General features: G+C 31.0%; 2 protein-coding genes across 5 annotated transcripts; both read left to right on the top strand.

Annotated features, from left to right (window-relative positions):
• Window positions 1–169: 169 nt before the first annotated feature.
• LOC107996689 (protein C12orf4 homolog) lies at window positions 170–4045 on the top strand. 3 transcript variants are annotated; one of them, XM_017054857.3, is made up of 10 exons: window positions 170–355; window positions 1107–1655; window positions 2179–2400; window positions 2472–2675; window positions 2755–2870; window positions 2963–3099; window positions 3188–3308; window positions 3388–3506; window positions 3580–3705; window positions 3789–4045. In XM_017054857.3, exons 2-10 carry the CDS (start codon window positions 1150–1152, stop codon window positions 3900–3902), a joined length of 1665 nt encoding a protein of 554 aa, XP_016910346.1. In that variant the 5' UTR covers window positions 170–355; window positions 1107–1149; the 3' UTR covers window positions 3903–4045. The 3 variants fall into 3 exon arrangements, with proteins under 3 accessions (XP_016910346.1, XP_061927108.1, XP_061927109.1); XM_062071124.1 differs by having other exon boundaries at window positions 193–359; XM_062071125.1 differs by having other exon boundaries at window positions 193–355; window positions 1148–1655.
• Window positions 4046–4356: 311 nt separating this feature from the next.
• On the top strand, window positions 4357–8660 carry LOC107996866 (toll-like receptor 4). 2 transcript variants are annotated; one of them, XM_017055169.3, is made up of 5 exons: window positions 4357–5690; window positions 6168–6524; window positions 6587–7179; window positions 7489–7735; window positions 8406–8660. In XM_017055169.3, the coding sequence occupies exons 1-5, from the start codon at window positions 5610–5612 to the stop codon at window positions 8409–8411; spliced, it is 1284 nt and encodes a 427-aa protein (XP_016910658.1). In that variant the 5' UTR covers window positions 4357–5609; the 3' UTR covers window positions 8412–8660. The 2 variants fall into 2 exon arrangements, with proteins under 2 accessions (XP_016910658.1, XP_016910657.1); XM_017055168.3 differs by having other exon boundaries at window positions 7489–8660.
• Window positions 8661–11583: the final 2923 nt, after the last annotated feature.

Below are 11583 nucleotides of genomic sequence, written 5' to 3' on the forward strand. Positions count from 1 at the left end.
ATATATTAATTCAAATAATAGAAAGCTTATTATACAACATTTATTAATATATAGATAGTATTTATAAAATTATAGTATTTTATAAAATGAATATTTTTACAAAGATTTTTTTTTATTAATTTTATATTTTCGAAATGTAATGTAATAAGAAATGTATTTTTTAAATTCTATGATACATATTTATGTTGGATAAACTGTTAATTAAATGGGCGTCAAAAGACTTTCTGCAAGTGTTATGTGCGAATTCCATCTGTTTCTTTAAAATGTTTTATTCAAAACAAAGCAAAAGCAAGTTTTCCGAATGAAAATAGATAATTCGACAAGGCAAATAGAAACAAGAAAATAAAGATATCTTGCAAGTACAATTTTTAAAATTTAGGTTAAGTCATAAGTAAAGAAATGTAAAAGATATATTAATTTATTTTCGTATTTATTTAATTTATAAATATGTATTTTCAAATATATTTATATTGAATAGAATTATTAAAACTATTATCCTATGGTCTTAAATCATTATTTAACAATAAACACATATTGAAACAATAATTTATATATTTAAACAAAACAATAATTTTTCTATTAGCATGTTCATACGTCCTCATACGTATTAAAAATTGTAAAACAAAATCTTCTTTTTATATAAATAATATATATTTAATAATATGTATGATATATATAAGTGTAAAATACAAAAATTTTTAATTATATCAAAATCACTTTTTGCATGTTTTTAATTGGTTTTTTACAAAAATAATTTTAAATTTGTGTTTGATAGTTTATCTAGAAGTTTATCTAGAAGTCAGATCAAAAGTTATTACAATTAATATATGAAAATAATTGTTTTTAATAGATAAAAAGTGCAATCAGAAATATTTCTCAGTTTATCATTGATCTTATGAACTGAATGTTATGAAAACTGACCTCTGAATAATATAAAAAAAAAAAAATAAAATTGATCTTTCTTAATAATATCATAATAATAAAGCACATATAAAATATATCTAATTTATTTTTCTTTATTATTATTACTTATATTTAAAAATCTATTATTAAGTACATAAATTTTTACATAAATTTAACAATAGTTTATTTTATTTAAAAAATAGATGTATAAATTATATAATATAATGAAAAATTGTTTCAAAAGATATGAATATGCCCGAGGAAGAATATGTAGAGAAAACATATATATATAAATTTCCAACGTGTACTACAAATCAAGAATATGTATTAGAAATACCATTAAAAATACCATATCATGGTTCTGTTAAGGAACTTATGCATCGTATAATGTCATCTTTTAAATTACCATGTTATGTGGAATCAGATTTATTGAAATCATTGGAAAATACTATTAAAACATTAACATTAGAATTTTATGATGAAAAAGCAGAAAAAGATCTTGAAAATGCAAAATCAGGAACATTAGACATTGAAGATATTATAAGAAATTGGGAAAAATCTTATAAGCAAAAGACAGTAGAATATGCTGATCCTATTGGAACTACAGATGAAGAATTATTTGCTGCTGCATACCACAGATTAGTACATTCTCCATCATTAGAACCTATTCTTCAAGCAGAACATAAATTTGGAAGAGATGTAACTGAAGTTATTCAGATGAGAGATACACATTATGAACAACTCACTCAAAAGTCAGTATTAATATTGATCTTGCTATAAAATGTTTTATTATATTTTTTCTTACATTTTAAAATCCAGATACATATTAATGTTTTAATATATATAATCATACATGTATAAATCATTTTATCATTTGCATTATGTATAATTTTTTTATATAGGTTAATAGTAAGCTTAATATAAGTCAAGCAATTGTTTTTTTTTTATAATACAATCATTTAATCACTATTCTATTGCAATTAAAATATATTTTCACAATATCTTTTAATTCTATGATCAACATGCATGATATTTAATATAATTTAAAAGATATAAAAATTTGCATAAAAACAACATTTCTTTGACGTAAATAATAGAAAAATCTCAAATATATTTTTAAGCATTACAAATTATCTAATTTACAACTTTGTAAATATAATTGTCTTAGTATTTTTTTTTTTTGAAACTCAATTAATCATCCTGTCATTATTGTACAAATATGTAAGGAAAAAATGATAAAAAGAAATAGAAAGACATCAGCAAAATGAATTTTAGACAAACCGAAGAAATGCGGGTCGCTGTTGAAGCTCTCGAGGCTGGTTCTACTGAAAAATCTATAAATGATATGGCAGGACGACATTTTGAAGAACAAAGTTTATTGCAAGGTCATTGGGGATCAAGAGTCGATGCATTGAAATTGGAACAAAGACGGCAATATCGTAATTGGATCATGAGGTTATTGGAAGAGCAGCAAACTAACATGTTACCGACTCCAGTGTACGTTTATATAAATAGAACAAATACTCGGATGACATGGATTTGATAATTATAGATCGTGTCATTATTAGGGGTTCTCCAATACTATCGATGCCACCAATACGACCGGCATTAGACAATTTTGTTCATAGCGAAGAAAAAAATACGGCGGAATATCCTATATTGGAAGAAAGTTTCACCATACATTTAGGTTCTCAAATGAAACAAATGCACAATATAAGAATTTTAACTGGTGATGTTTTAGATTTTTGTAGAACAAAGAAGAGCGAATCTGGGTTGGTAAATGATAAAAATATTATAATTATTATTATATTATTATTTTATATTTAAGTTAAATTTAATTTTTTAAAATAGAATGGATCCAACACCTCAAAGACTACAGACTGCTTTAGGATTATATTCTAATGATTTGTGTGGATTAGTATTATTGAGTGATAATCATTTAGGAAGTTATTCGGGAATAACAAAAGGTAATGCAATTACTTTATATTAAAATAACAAATACTTAATACAAATATTTTTTAATTACATGTAATTAACAATGTTAATAATTTTTTTCTAGAATTATGTTCGATATGTCAATTAACGACAGAATTTCATTTTCCACCGATTGATGAACAACTGGAAAAAATAAGAGAGGATGTGAAAGATGCAGTTGCATGGAGACAAGCTCATCATAAAGAAACAAACGAATCTCAAGTAAACAGAAATTAATTAAAATAATTCGATATTTTTTCAGTTTTTTTTTTCTTTTTTTTTATATTAAATCCATATATATTTTTTATAGACTAAAAGATCAACAGGCAGCAAGAGTTTACAAACAGGTGATGTTTATATTACAAGGCATTCAAATTTAGCACAAGTCCATGTAATTTTCCACATGGTAGTAAACGATTCGTTGCGATCTGGTAAATAATAAGTATATTTTTTTCTGTCATTAATTTTTTAATTTGATAATAATTTTTATTAATGTATGTAAATTTACAGGCGATATCAATTCGAGGCATCCGGCTATTTTAGGATTACGAAATATTTTAAAAACTGCTTGCTGTAATGATGTGACTACATTAACTATCCCTATACTTCTCGTTCATGAAATGTCGGAGGTATAAAAAATCAGATTTTTTTTATTTATATTTTCTTTATTAAGGAATATATTAATTTATTTTATTATTTCAGGATATGACTGTTGCGTGGTGTACAAAAAGAGCAGAACTTGTTTTTAAATGTGTGAAAGGTTTTATGATAGAAATGGCATCTTGGGGTGGTGCTGAATTAAAGAATCTTCAATTTCTAGTACCTAAGGTGATTTGAATTATAAAAATATTAAAAAAAAAATTATCGCTGTTTAATTAAGATTTCCTAAAACAAATATTAATATTTTTTAGGGTATGTCAGAAGAAGTATTCGGTACTCTAGCCACAATGTTACCGAGCATATTCCGAGTATCAAATCCATTGGTGTTTAAAGCAACGAGCACACCTCAAACTCCAAAAAAGTGAATGAACTTCTTGTCATTATTATCGTACACGTGTCAAAAATATTGAAATATTTGTTATTATATATAATATATCATGGCGGCAATAAATCGTCGCAAACGTTAACACGATATGATCCCGTGAATAAATGCCTGACTTTTAAAGAATTGTTTCATTTATATTATATATATTATTCATGCGATATTTTTCATTGACAGATAAACCAATTCTATTTATTGTACAATAAGTTCAAATGCTATTCTTTTTAGTAAACTAAATTAATTTTTCACTGACTAATATTTTAAATAGATAAAATATGTAAATGTAAAGATAAACGGATAATATGTAAATATGTGTTACTCGTAAATATCATTTTTAAAATACATAAAAAATGTAATAATATAAATATAAAATTTCCGATAAAACATATCTATTAAATGGCATTTTTATACATCTATAATTATAACAATTTGTAATAGCTTTGGAAAAAAAAAAGTATTCAGACATAATCTTTGAAAATAAAAAGATTTCGAGTTCGTAAAGAAAAAGAATCAGCAATGGTAGAATATCCACTGAAAAAAACAATTCGCATTATCAGTACAAAATAAGAAAAAACATCGAACTTAATATTAATTGCAATAAAATAAATATAGCACAATGTATTATCGTAGCTACATAGATAACCGTGTAGAATATGGAAACTCGTCAGATATGGTTCGACATTTCCGTTGACTTGCCCAATAATTTAGTTGTGCATCGTATTCGAGTATAATGATATTAATGGTGCATCACTGTATTATCCCAACTATATTTGTCTTTCTTTTATCCATTACTATTCTTTCATCGCGAATATCGCTGCACGGGATGAATGTCCGCCGATATCATAATGCGAATATAAATTAATTGAAAAAATATATACAGTGATTAAGAGAAGAGGAAAAAAAAACAAACAAGAATAAAATCTCGTTTTATTAAAAAATTGGTCGAAAACCGATTAATACAGTGCACATCTCGCGAATCAATTTAAACTACAAAAAATATTTTCCTCATTAACTGATTGTGTTGTGCAAATCATTATTGATGTGTGATGTCAAGAATTTTTTATTAAGAAATAAAATATTTATAAAATATAAAATATAGTTATAAAATATTGGAAAACATTCAACAAAGGATGTATAATATTGTAAAAGTCGAATTTAATGAACCACTTCTATTGGATTTTTTATAATACTTAGAAAATATCAGTAAATCATCGATTATCTAAAAAAACTGTACAACTCGAAAATATCGATGACGTGACTCTTTTATTTTCAATCAAATTTATCGCAAGCAAAGATTACTTTCTGCATAGTGCGAAGAAGAAGAAACAGTAGATACGAATTTCATTAAATCATTTAAATTGTATAATAATTTACATTTAATATTTTCCAAAGTATAAGAAAATATAAGAGTGAATGATGCGAAGATTTCCATAAAATTATAAAATCAGACTATTGCGAAAAGAGACAATCGGTCAAGCAACTGCATCAGAATGCAAAACTCCTGATCCCCCCTCAATTCGGCATTGTAATCGTAAGCAGAGTATGCCACGAATGAATTCGTTGCCATTCCAGTGGATCATTGTGTGAGAGACATAGTTGAAACTAGCCGGTCTCGGCGTGATCAATTCAAACGAAATCAAAATCGGATCGCACTTGTTTGTGTATTAAATAATCATCGATTATCTTCACAATGTGGTTTGGAACTATTACGACTTTCTTATTTGTTTTCACTCTTAATTGCTTCACCAATTATTTGAACGCGAAAAACGTGGTAAGTATATATATAATTTTTCAATTTTCAAGTTTAATAATCGTTTGGCGACAATTTTTTTTAAATGTGTAACAAAAAAATTATCCCTTGACATGTTATCATTTATTTACGCATGTCATTACGCATGCATTGTCTTGCATATTTTTAATTTTGTACTTATGCATATTTTAAATATTTGTATCTGACACGAATAATGACTTAATAATTATTTGATAATAATTATAATAATTTAGATTACAATTTATCATTAATGGATGTGATTATTTTTTAATGTATTATATCGTATAATACGTAATATAATACATCGCATAATATATCGCGATTTTAAATTTTAAATTTTAATGGCACTTACTATGACGTCATGGCGAGGATTTGTCTTTTCGCGCCTTTCATAGTTGGAAGAAATGACACATAATGATTTAATAAATGTAGAACGCATTTCTAAATTTTAATTTTTTCTTTTTTTTCTTATTTTAGGTGGACCTGTCCAATCGTGGCTTGAAGAAAGAAGTGTTTTTCACGAAAATTCAATCAACGATCAGATTACAAGATGTCACCGATCTTATCCTTCGAAATAATGAATTTGACAGTTTCCTTGATTGTTCCACTAATCTTGAGAACTTAAGAACACTGGATTTGTCTCAAAATCATCTTCAACGATTCTTTTTCCTTTGTAAAGATGAATATAATTTGCAAGTGTTAAACGTCAGTCACAACAGGCTCGAATACATCGACGACAACGCCTTGAACGACCGAATCCCGAAGCTCAAAATACTCGATCTCTCATGGAACAAATTGTCAGTCGTTAATGAAACTATGTTGGCACATTTCAAAGTAAGTACTTCATATTTTTATAATATACTAGTAAAATATTATAAACGACTTACATTTTTCAGATTTTAGAATATCTTTCATTAGCGAACAATCCAATCAATGATGGGATTCATGAAAACGCTTTCTGGAATTTAACGGCGTTACGACATTTGAATTTAAGAAATGTCTCGTCATTTCATTTTACATGGGATTTTTTCAAAACACTAAATAACTTATCCAGTTTAGATTTATCACAAAATCCTATCTGTGTGATCCCATTACTACCAGTCAATTTAGAAGAACTCGATTTATCCAACACTCAAATATCACGATTGCAAGGTGTTTATTTACCAAGATTACGAGAACTAAAATTGAATAACATGAAACAACTAAAAGAATTAATTCTTAATGATTTTGAAAACTTAACGAGTTTAGAAATACTATCTTTAGATGGATCGAAAAAACTAATGTTTTTAAGAATATCCCCATATAACGACCATCTTTTACCGCGATTGCAACGCCTCTCGGTGGCTGATTGTAGTTTGAAAACGTTGGAATATAACCTCATGCCGATAATAAAGAGAATACCAATTTTCAACTTGGAGAATAATTTTTGGAACTGCGATTGTAAAATGCAATGGCTTAATATGTTGAACACAACAAGTCGAGACATTAAGTAAGTAAAAAATTCTCCGATACGGAGAATTAATTTTCATTCAATAATATTAAATAACCAAATGTTTCGATGAACTTAGCACAGATGTCTCTGCTAATACAATAATTATTTCAATTATCAAAGTTCCAAAATTATTTCAATTATCAAAGTTCCAATATTATATATATTAATATAGTTCAAAATTTTATTTAAATAACTTTAACATAATATTTAACAATTTATTGTGCAATTTTTAATATTCAAAGAGATTCAAATATTATTTAACTTAATTTGTCGTTTGAAAAATTTCTAAATAATTTCGTTCATCAGGTGCATTACTCCTATTCAACACGCCAACAAACAACTAAGCACGATACCAAGTTACGAACTCGAATGCGAGAACGAGTCATCGATATTTCATCCAGTATTGTGGGCTTGTATTTTTATATTGATCGTTGCGATTATCTTAGCAACTGGCTTCTTTGTGTTGAGACGACCGCTCGGGCACTGGGACATTAGGCGGAAGAATCGGGACACTGTCACCTATACGAATGTCGACGAATCCTCAAACGATTTGGTGAGAATTCTGGCAGTCGGTGAGACGGTCGAACGAAATGAGGAGTGAACGAATATAAGAGAGGCGAAATATTAGAAATGTATTACGTTAGAATAAGCGATACAGTTTCACGACGGAGAAACAAAATCGATATTTAAGAATTAGATCTAATTTTATAATTATCAATCGAAATATTCCATCGAATTATAATTTCGTAATAATTAACGTACAGTGTGTTTCGAAATTAGAAGCTATACCCTTTGTTTCGAGTCAAATGACTATTGATGTTATTGCAAAATATCAAATGTACATATTATTCTTTCAAGAAACGGAACGATACATTTTTTGAAAAAAATTAAAACGATATATTCATAATCCACCATTGAAGAATTTCTTTCAGAAGTTAATCTAATCCACGGGAAGATATCAACTGGGAGGCGTCAAAATATGGAATCGCACGTGTCACTGACATTTTGAACTTTCCAGATATCGATATCTCGCAAGAAAGTTCGCGAACCTTTATCAATTAACGCTCTCCCCCCTCCAATAAATCGATCGTTAAAACACATTTGCACATTTGTTCAATTTTGAAACATCCTGTACGGCTAATTTTCAATACCTTTTTTTATACCATTTTTTTTTTACAACAAACAAAATGACGAGAATTAACGATGTCTTCATATATAAATAGATTTAACGAGTAACATTGTACAGCGGGTGAGCATCAATAGGCTTTGTGTCGAATCGCCACGCGTCGAAAACGCGGAAAAACGAGGCGTAAATAGAGGAGGCAGCGTTACAACCCGATTCTAGTGCATCCCTTCGAACCTCGAAACAGCGTAGTCAACCCTCTCGAGTGCTCGGGCATCGCCTGGAGTGCGCGAACCAACACAATGTGGGGCCTGCCTCTTTTCTTTGAATCGAATAAAACGTCTTTTTGTCGGCATGTATCGGCGTGTATTTTTCGAAACCCTTTACCAACCTCTTCTCATCGATTGCGAAACGAAATGTCCGCGCCACAAAAGGGAATAGATACAAAGCGGTCGATGGCTCATTTCCTCTGAAAGATACGCGGAGCACCGATTCCACGCACCGACGAATTCGCGTGTGGACCTCTTTCTTCACCTTTTCTTCTATTCTTCATTCGATCAAGAAATTAATTGAAATGTTACGAGGCCACCTCTCAGTCGGAGAATAACTTTGGGAAAGATCGATGTGCGTTCAAGTTAGAAGAGTGAAAAGTAATAATTGTATAATAATTGTTTATTATTATTATTATTGGAGCAAAGATGAAAAAAGATTCGAAGAAATCTATAAGAAACTTTTGATTTACAGATAATTATTACCACTGTGACATTCTATTCGATTAGTAATTTCATCTACGATCCGCTATGCATCGAGATCATATATCGTGTTCGAATAAAAATCTTAGAAATGTGAAAATCTTAGAAAAATCGATTTTGAGGAGAAGAAAAAACGATTGATGACGATGGATACAATTTGTTGAGCGAATTACGTATAAAGATTCGAGGCTCCAATCCTCGTGCTCGAGACGTGCACTTTGTTCCAAAAGGGAGTGCGAATATTGACGAAGCAGAGGACGAACGAACAAATGGTGCTATGAAGATCGTCAGTTTCCATGACGTGCATCGTGATCGCGTGCGATGTAGCGATCAGCTTTTGTACCGAAGTATGATCTTCCTACGGGAAGCCTATTGGGTTACGACCTCGGACCGAGAGCCTTTCATATGGAAGGAGCGCATTACGCCATTCGACGTCATCGTGTCATCGATTTTAACATTGTCAACATTGTTAATATTGTCAAAATTATAATTTTCATTCAAACTTAAGCGAGTAAATTTAAAAATATCGAGTATATATAATTGATATTCGTGTTTACCATGAATATAATTGAGTATCTTGAAGAGATACGAGGGATAAAATAGAAATCGCAAGAGATAGTAACTTATATTTGCAATTTGTGCGAATGAAAAATGATAATTGGTATCGGTAATTAACGACGATGTTAAAACAGGTTTTATTCAAAAAATAATTGACCCATGGATAAATAGACTCGCACGATTTCTACCTCCTTCTTATAATTGGGAACTCCATTTATGGAATCCATCGAAGAATCTGTCTACTCAAGTATCTCAAGTATCAAGTTTAAAAAAAAAAAATGCAAATTATAAAATCTTTTCGAACAATTGGAATCCCGTATCAATCTGTGGAATACACGCCCGCAGAACACGCCCCATAACGACAACAACAGACGCGTGAAAAATCGTGGTACCAAGTTGCGGGTGGTTCCACGCGAAAGACAAGACGAGAATCTGGGGGCCTGGTCTCGATTATACCGATCCGCGCTCAATGGAACATTGTGGAACTCTTTTTTTCGATATTCCGGACATGGTCCATGGACGGAGCGGAGAGGATGGTGGAAGTTTTACCCCGGCGATATCGAGTGTCCGTAATTCGAGATCGAATCCGTGCGAGCCAATTTGGCGAGCCAACGGAAAAATAATACACCGCCTACCAGCGTGGACGAGGCACGGGACGTCGCGAGAAAGAGGCCGTGGCGCGGAGAGACGAATTTTAACGGTCAACGTAAAACACGTGGGCAGGCAGCCCCGAGTATATCGAGGATATCGTGTTTCCGGCCAAGTAAATACGAGATCCTCCCTTAAGACGCCTCGATAGCCCTGCCGATATTTTCGACGAGGAAAAAGAAAGAGGAGGGTGGGGGGAAAGAAGAGAGAGAGAGAGAGAAAAGTGGTGTACAAAGATGGTCGGAAATGATTGGAGGAATCGAAGGGGAGAGGAAAGATAAATTCGAAGGAAAAGGGGGATGATGGTTCGCTCGATGGAACGTGTCCTTTCTTTCTTTTTTTTTTTTTTCTTATTCGACATCGAATCTCGGTTCTATATACATACGTATAGAAGGTTAATCAAACGCGTACACGGCTTACTTAGCACTCGGTGAAACGTATTTTCGAAATATCACACTTTCCATTACGATTCGTTAAGCCGGTGCTCTTGCATTAACTAAGCTGACCTGCTAATTACCGTACCTCCGATAGTTCGCCCCGTTTCCTTTCTCCTCTCGTTTCCCTCCCGTTTCCTCCGACATTCCGCCTACTGTTTGAAACGACGGCCGAGGCCGCCGGAAACGCGGAAAAAAAAAAGGAACTGCCGCGACGGCTTCGAGCCGAGCGCAGGGAGAGAGAGAAGAGGTTCGACGCAACGAGAGATCGGGATCTCGTTGGTTGTAATTTCATTTTCGTTTTTTTTTCTTTTTTTTTTTTTTTTTCCATTCCATTCCTTCGTGCCGTTGTACTTCGTCGAAAGGATAAAAGAGGTTTGTTTATTCGGAGATTTTTAAATCTAAGATTTCAAAGATCACGTTTTTAGCGAATGATTATAGCGACGATTTAAAAGATTTCGCATATACGGATGATTATTATTCGTTTCTCCCCTTCTTTCTCTTTCTTTCCACATATCCGCGCTCCTTCTCCTCTTTCATTAATCATATTTGATTGGATTACAAACAAGATAAGCGATTGTTCGTAAGTCCAAAGGATATACGTGTATCTATGGTAATAGAAGAAGAATTATGGGCGAGATGATTAATTATCTTCGGTTTGTGGAGCACACTTTGTACAGTTTTTAAAGAAATTAAATATTTTCCCATCCTTTCTAACATCCTCCTCACCGATCTGATTAAAATCTAAACAAACATCAACACGACACATACCATAACCCATTATACACATTATAACTTTTACTACATTTCTCAAACTTTCCTCAATTCTACGATGCATACTATTAAATCATTATGCATTTCACGCATAAAAAGAAATACCGAAACC

The sequence above is a fragment of the Apis cerana genome, linkage group LG2 (assembly GCF_029169275.1).
Source record: "Apis cerana isolate GH-2021 linkage group LG2, AcerK_1.0, whole genome shotgun sequence".
Classification (NCBI taxonomy): domain Eukaryota; kingdom Metazoa; phylum Arthropoda; class Insecta; order Hymenoptera; family Apidae; genus Apis; species Apis cerana.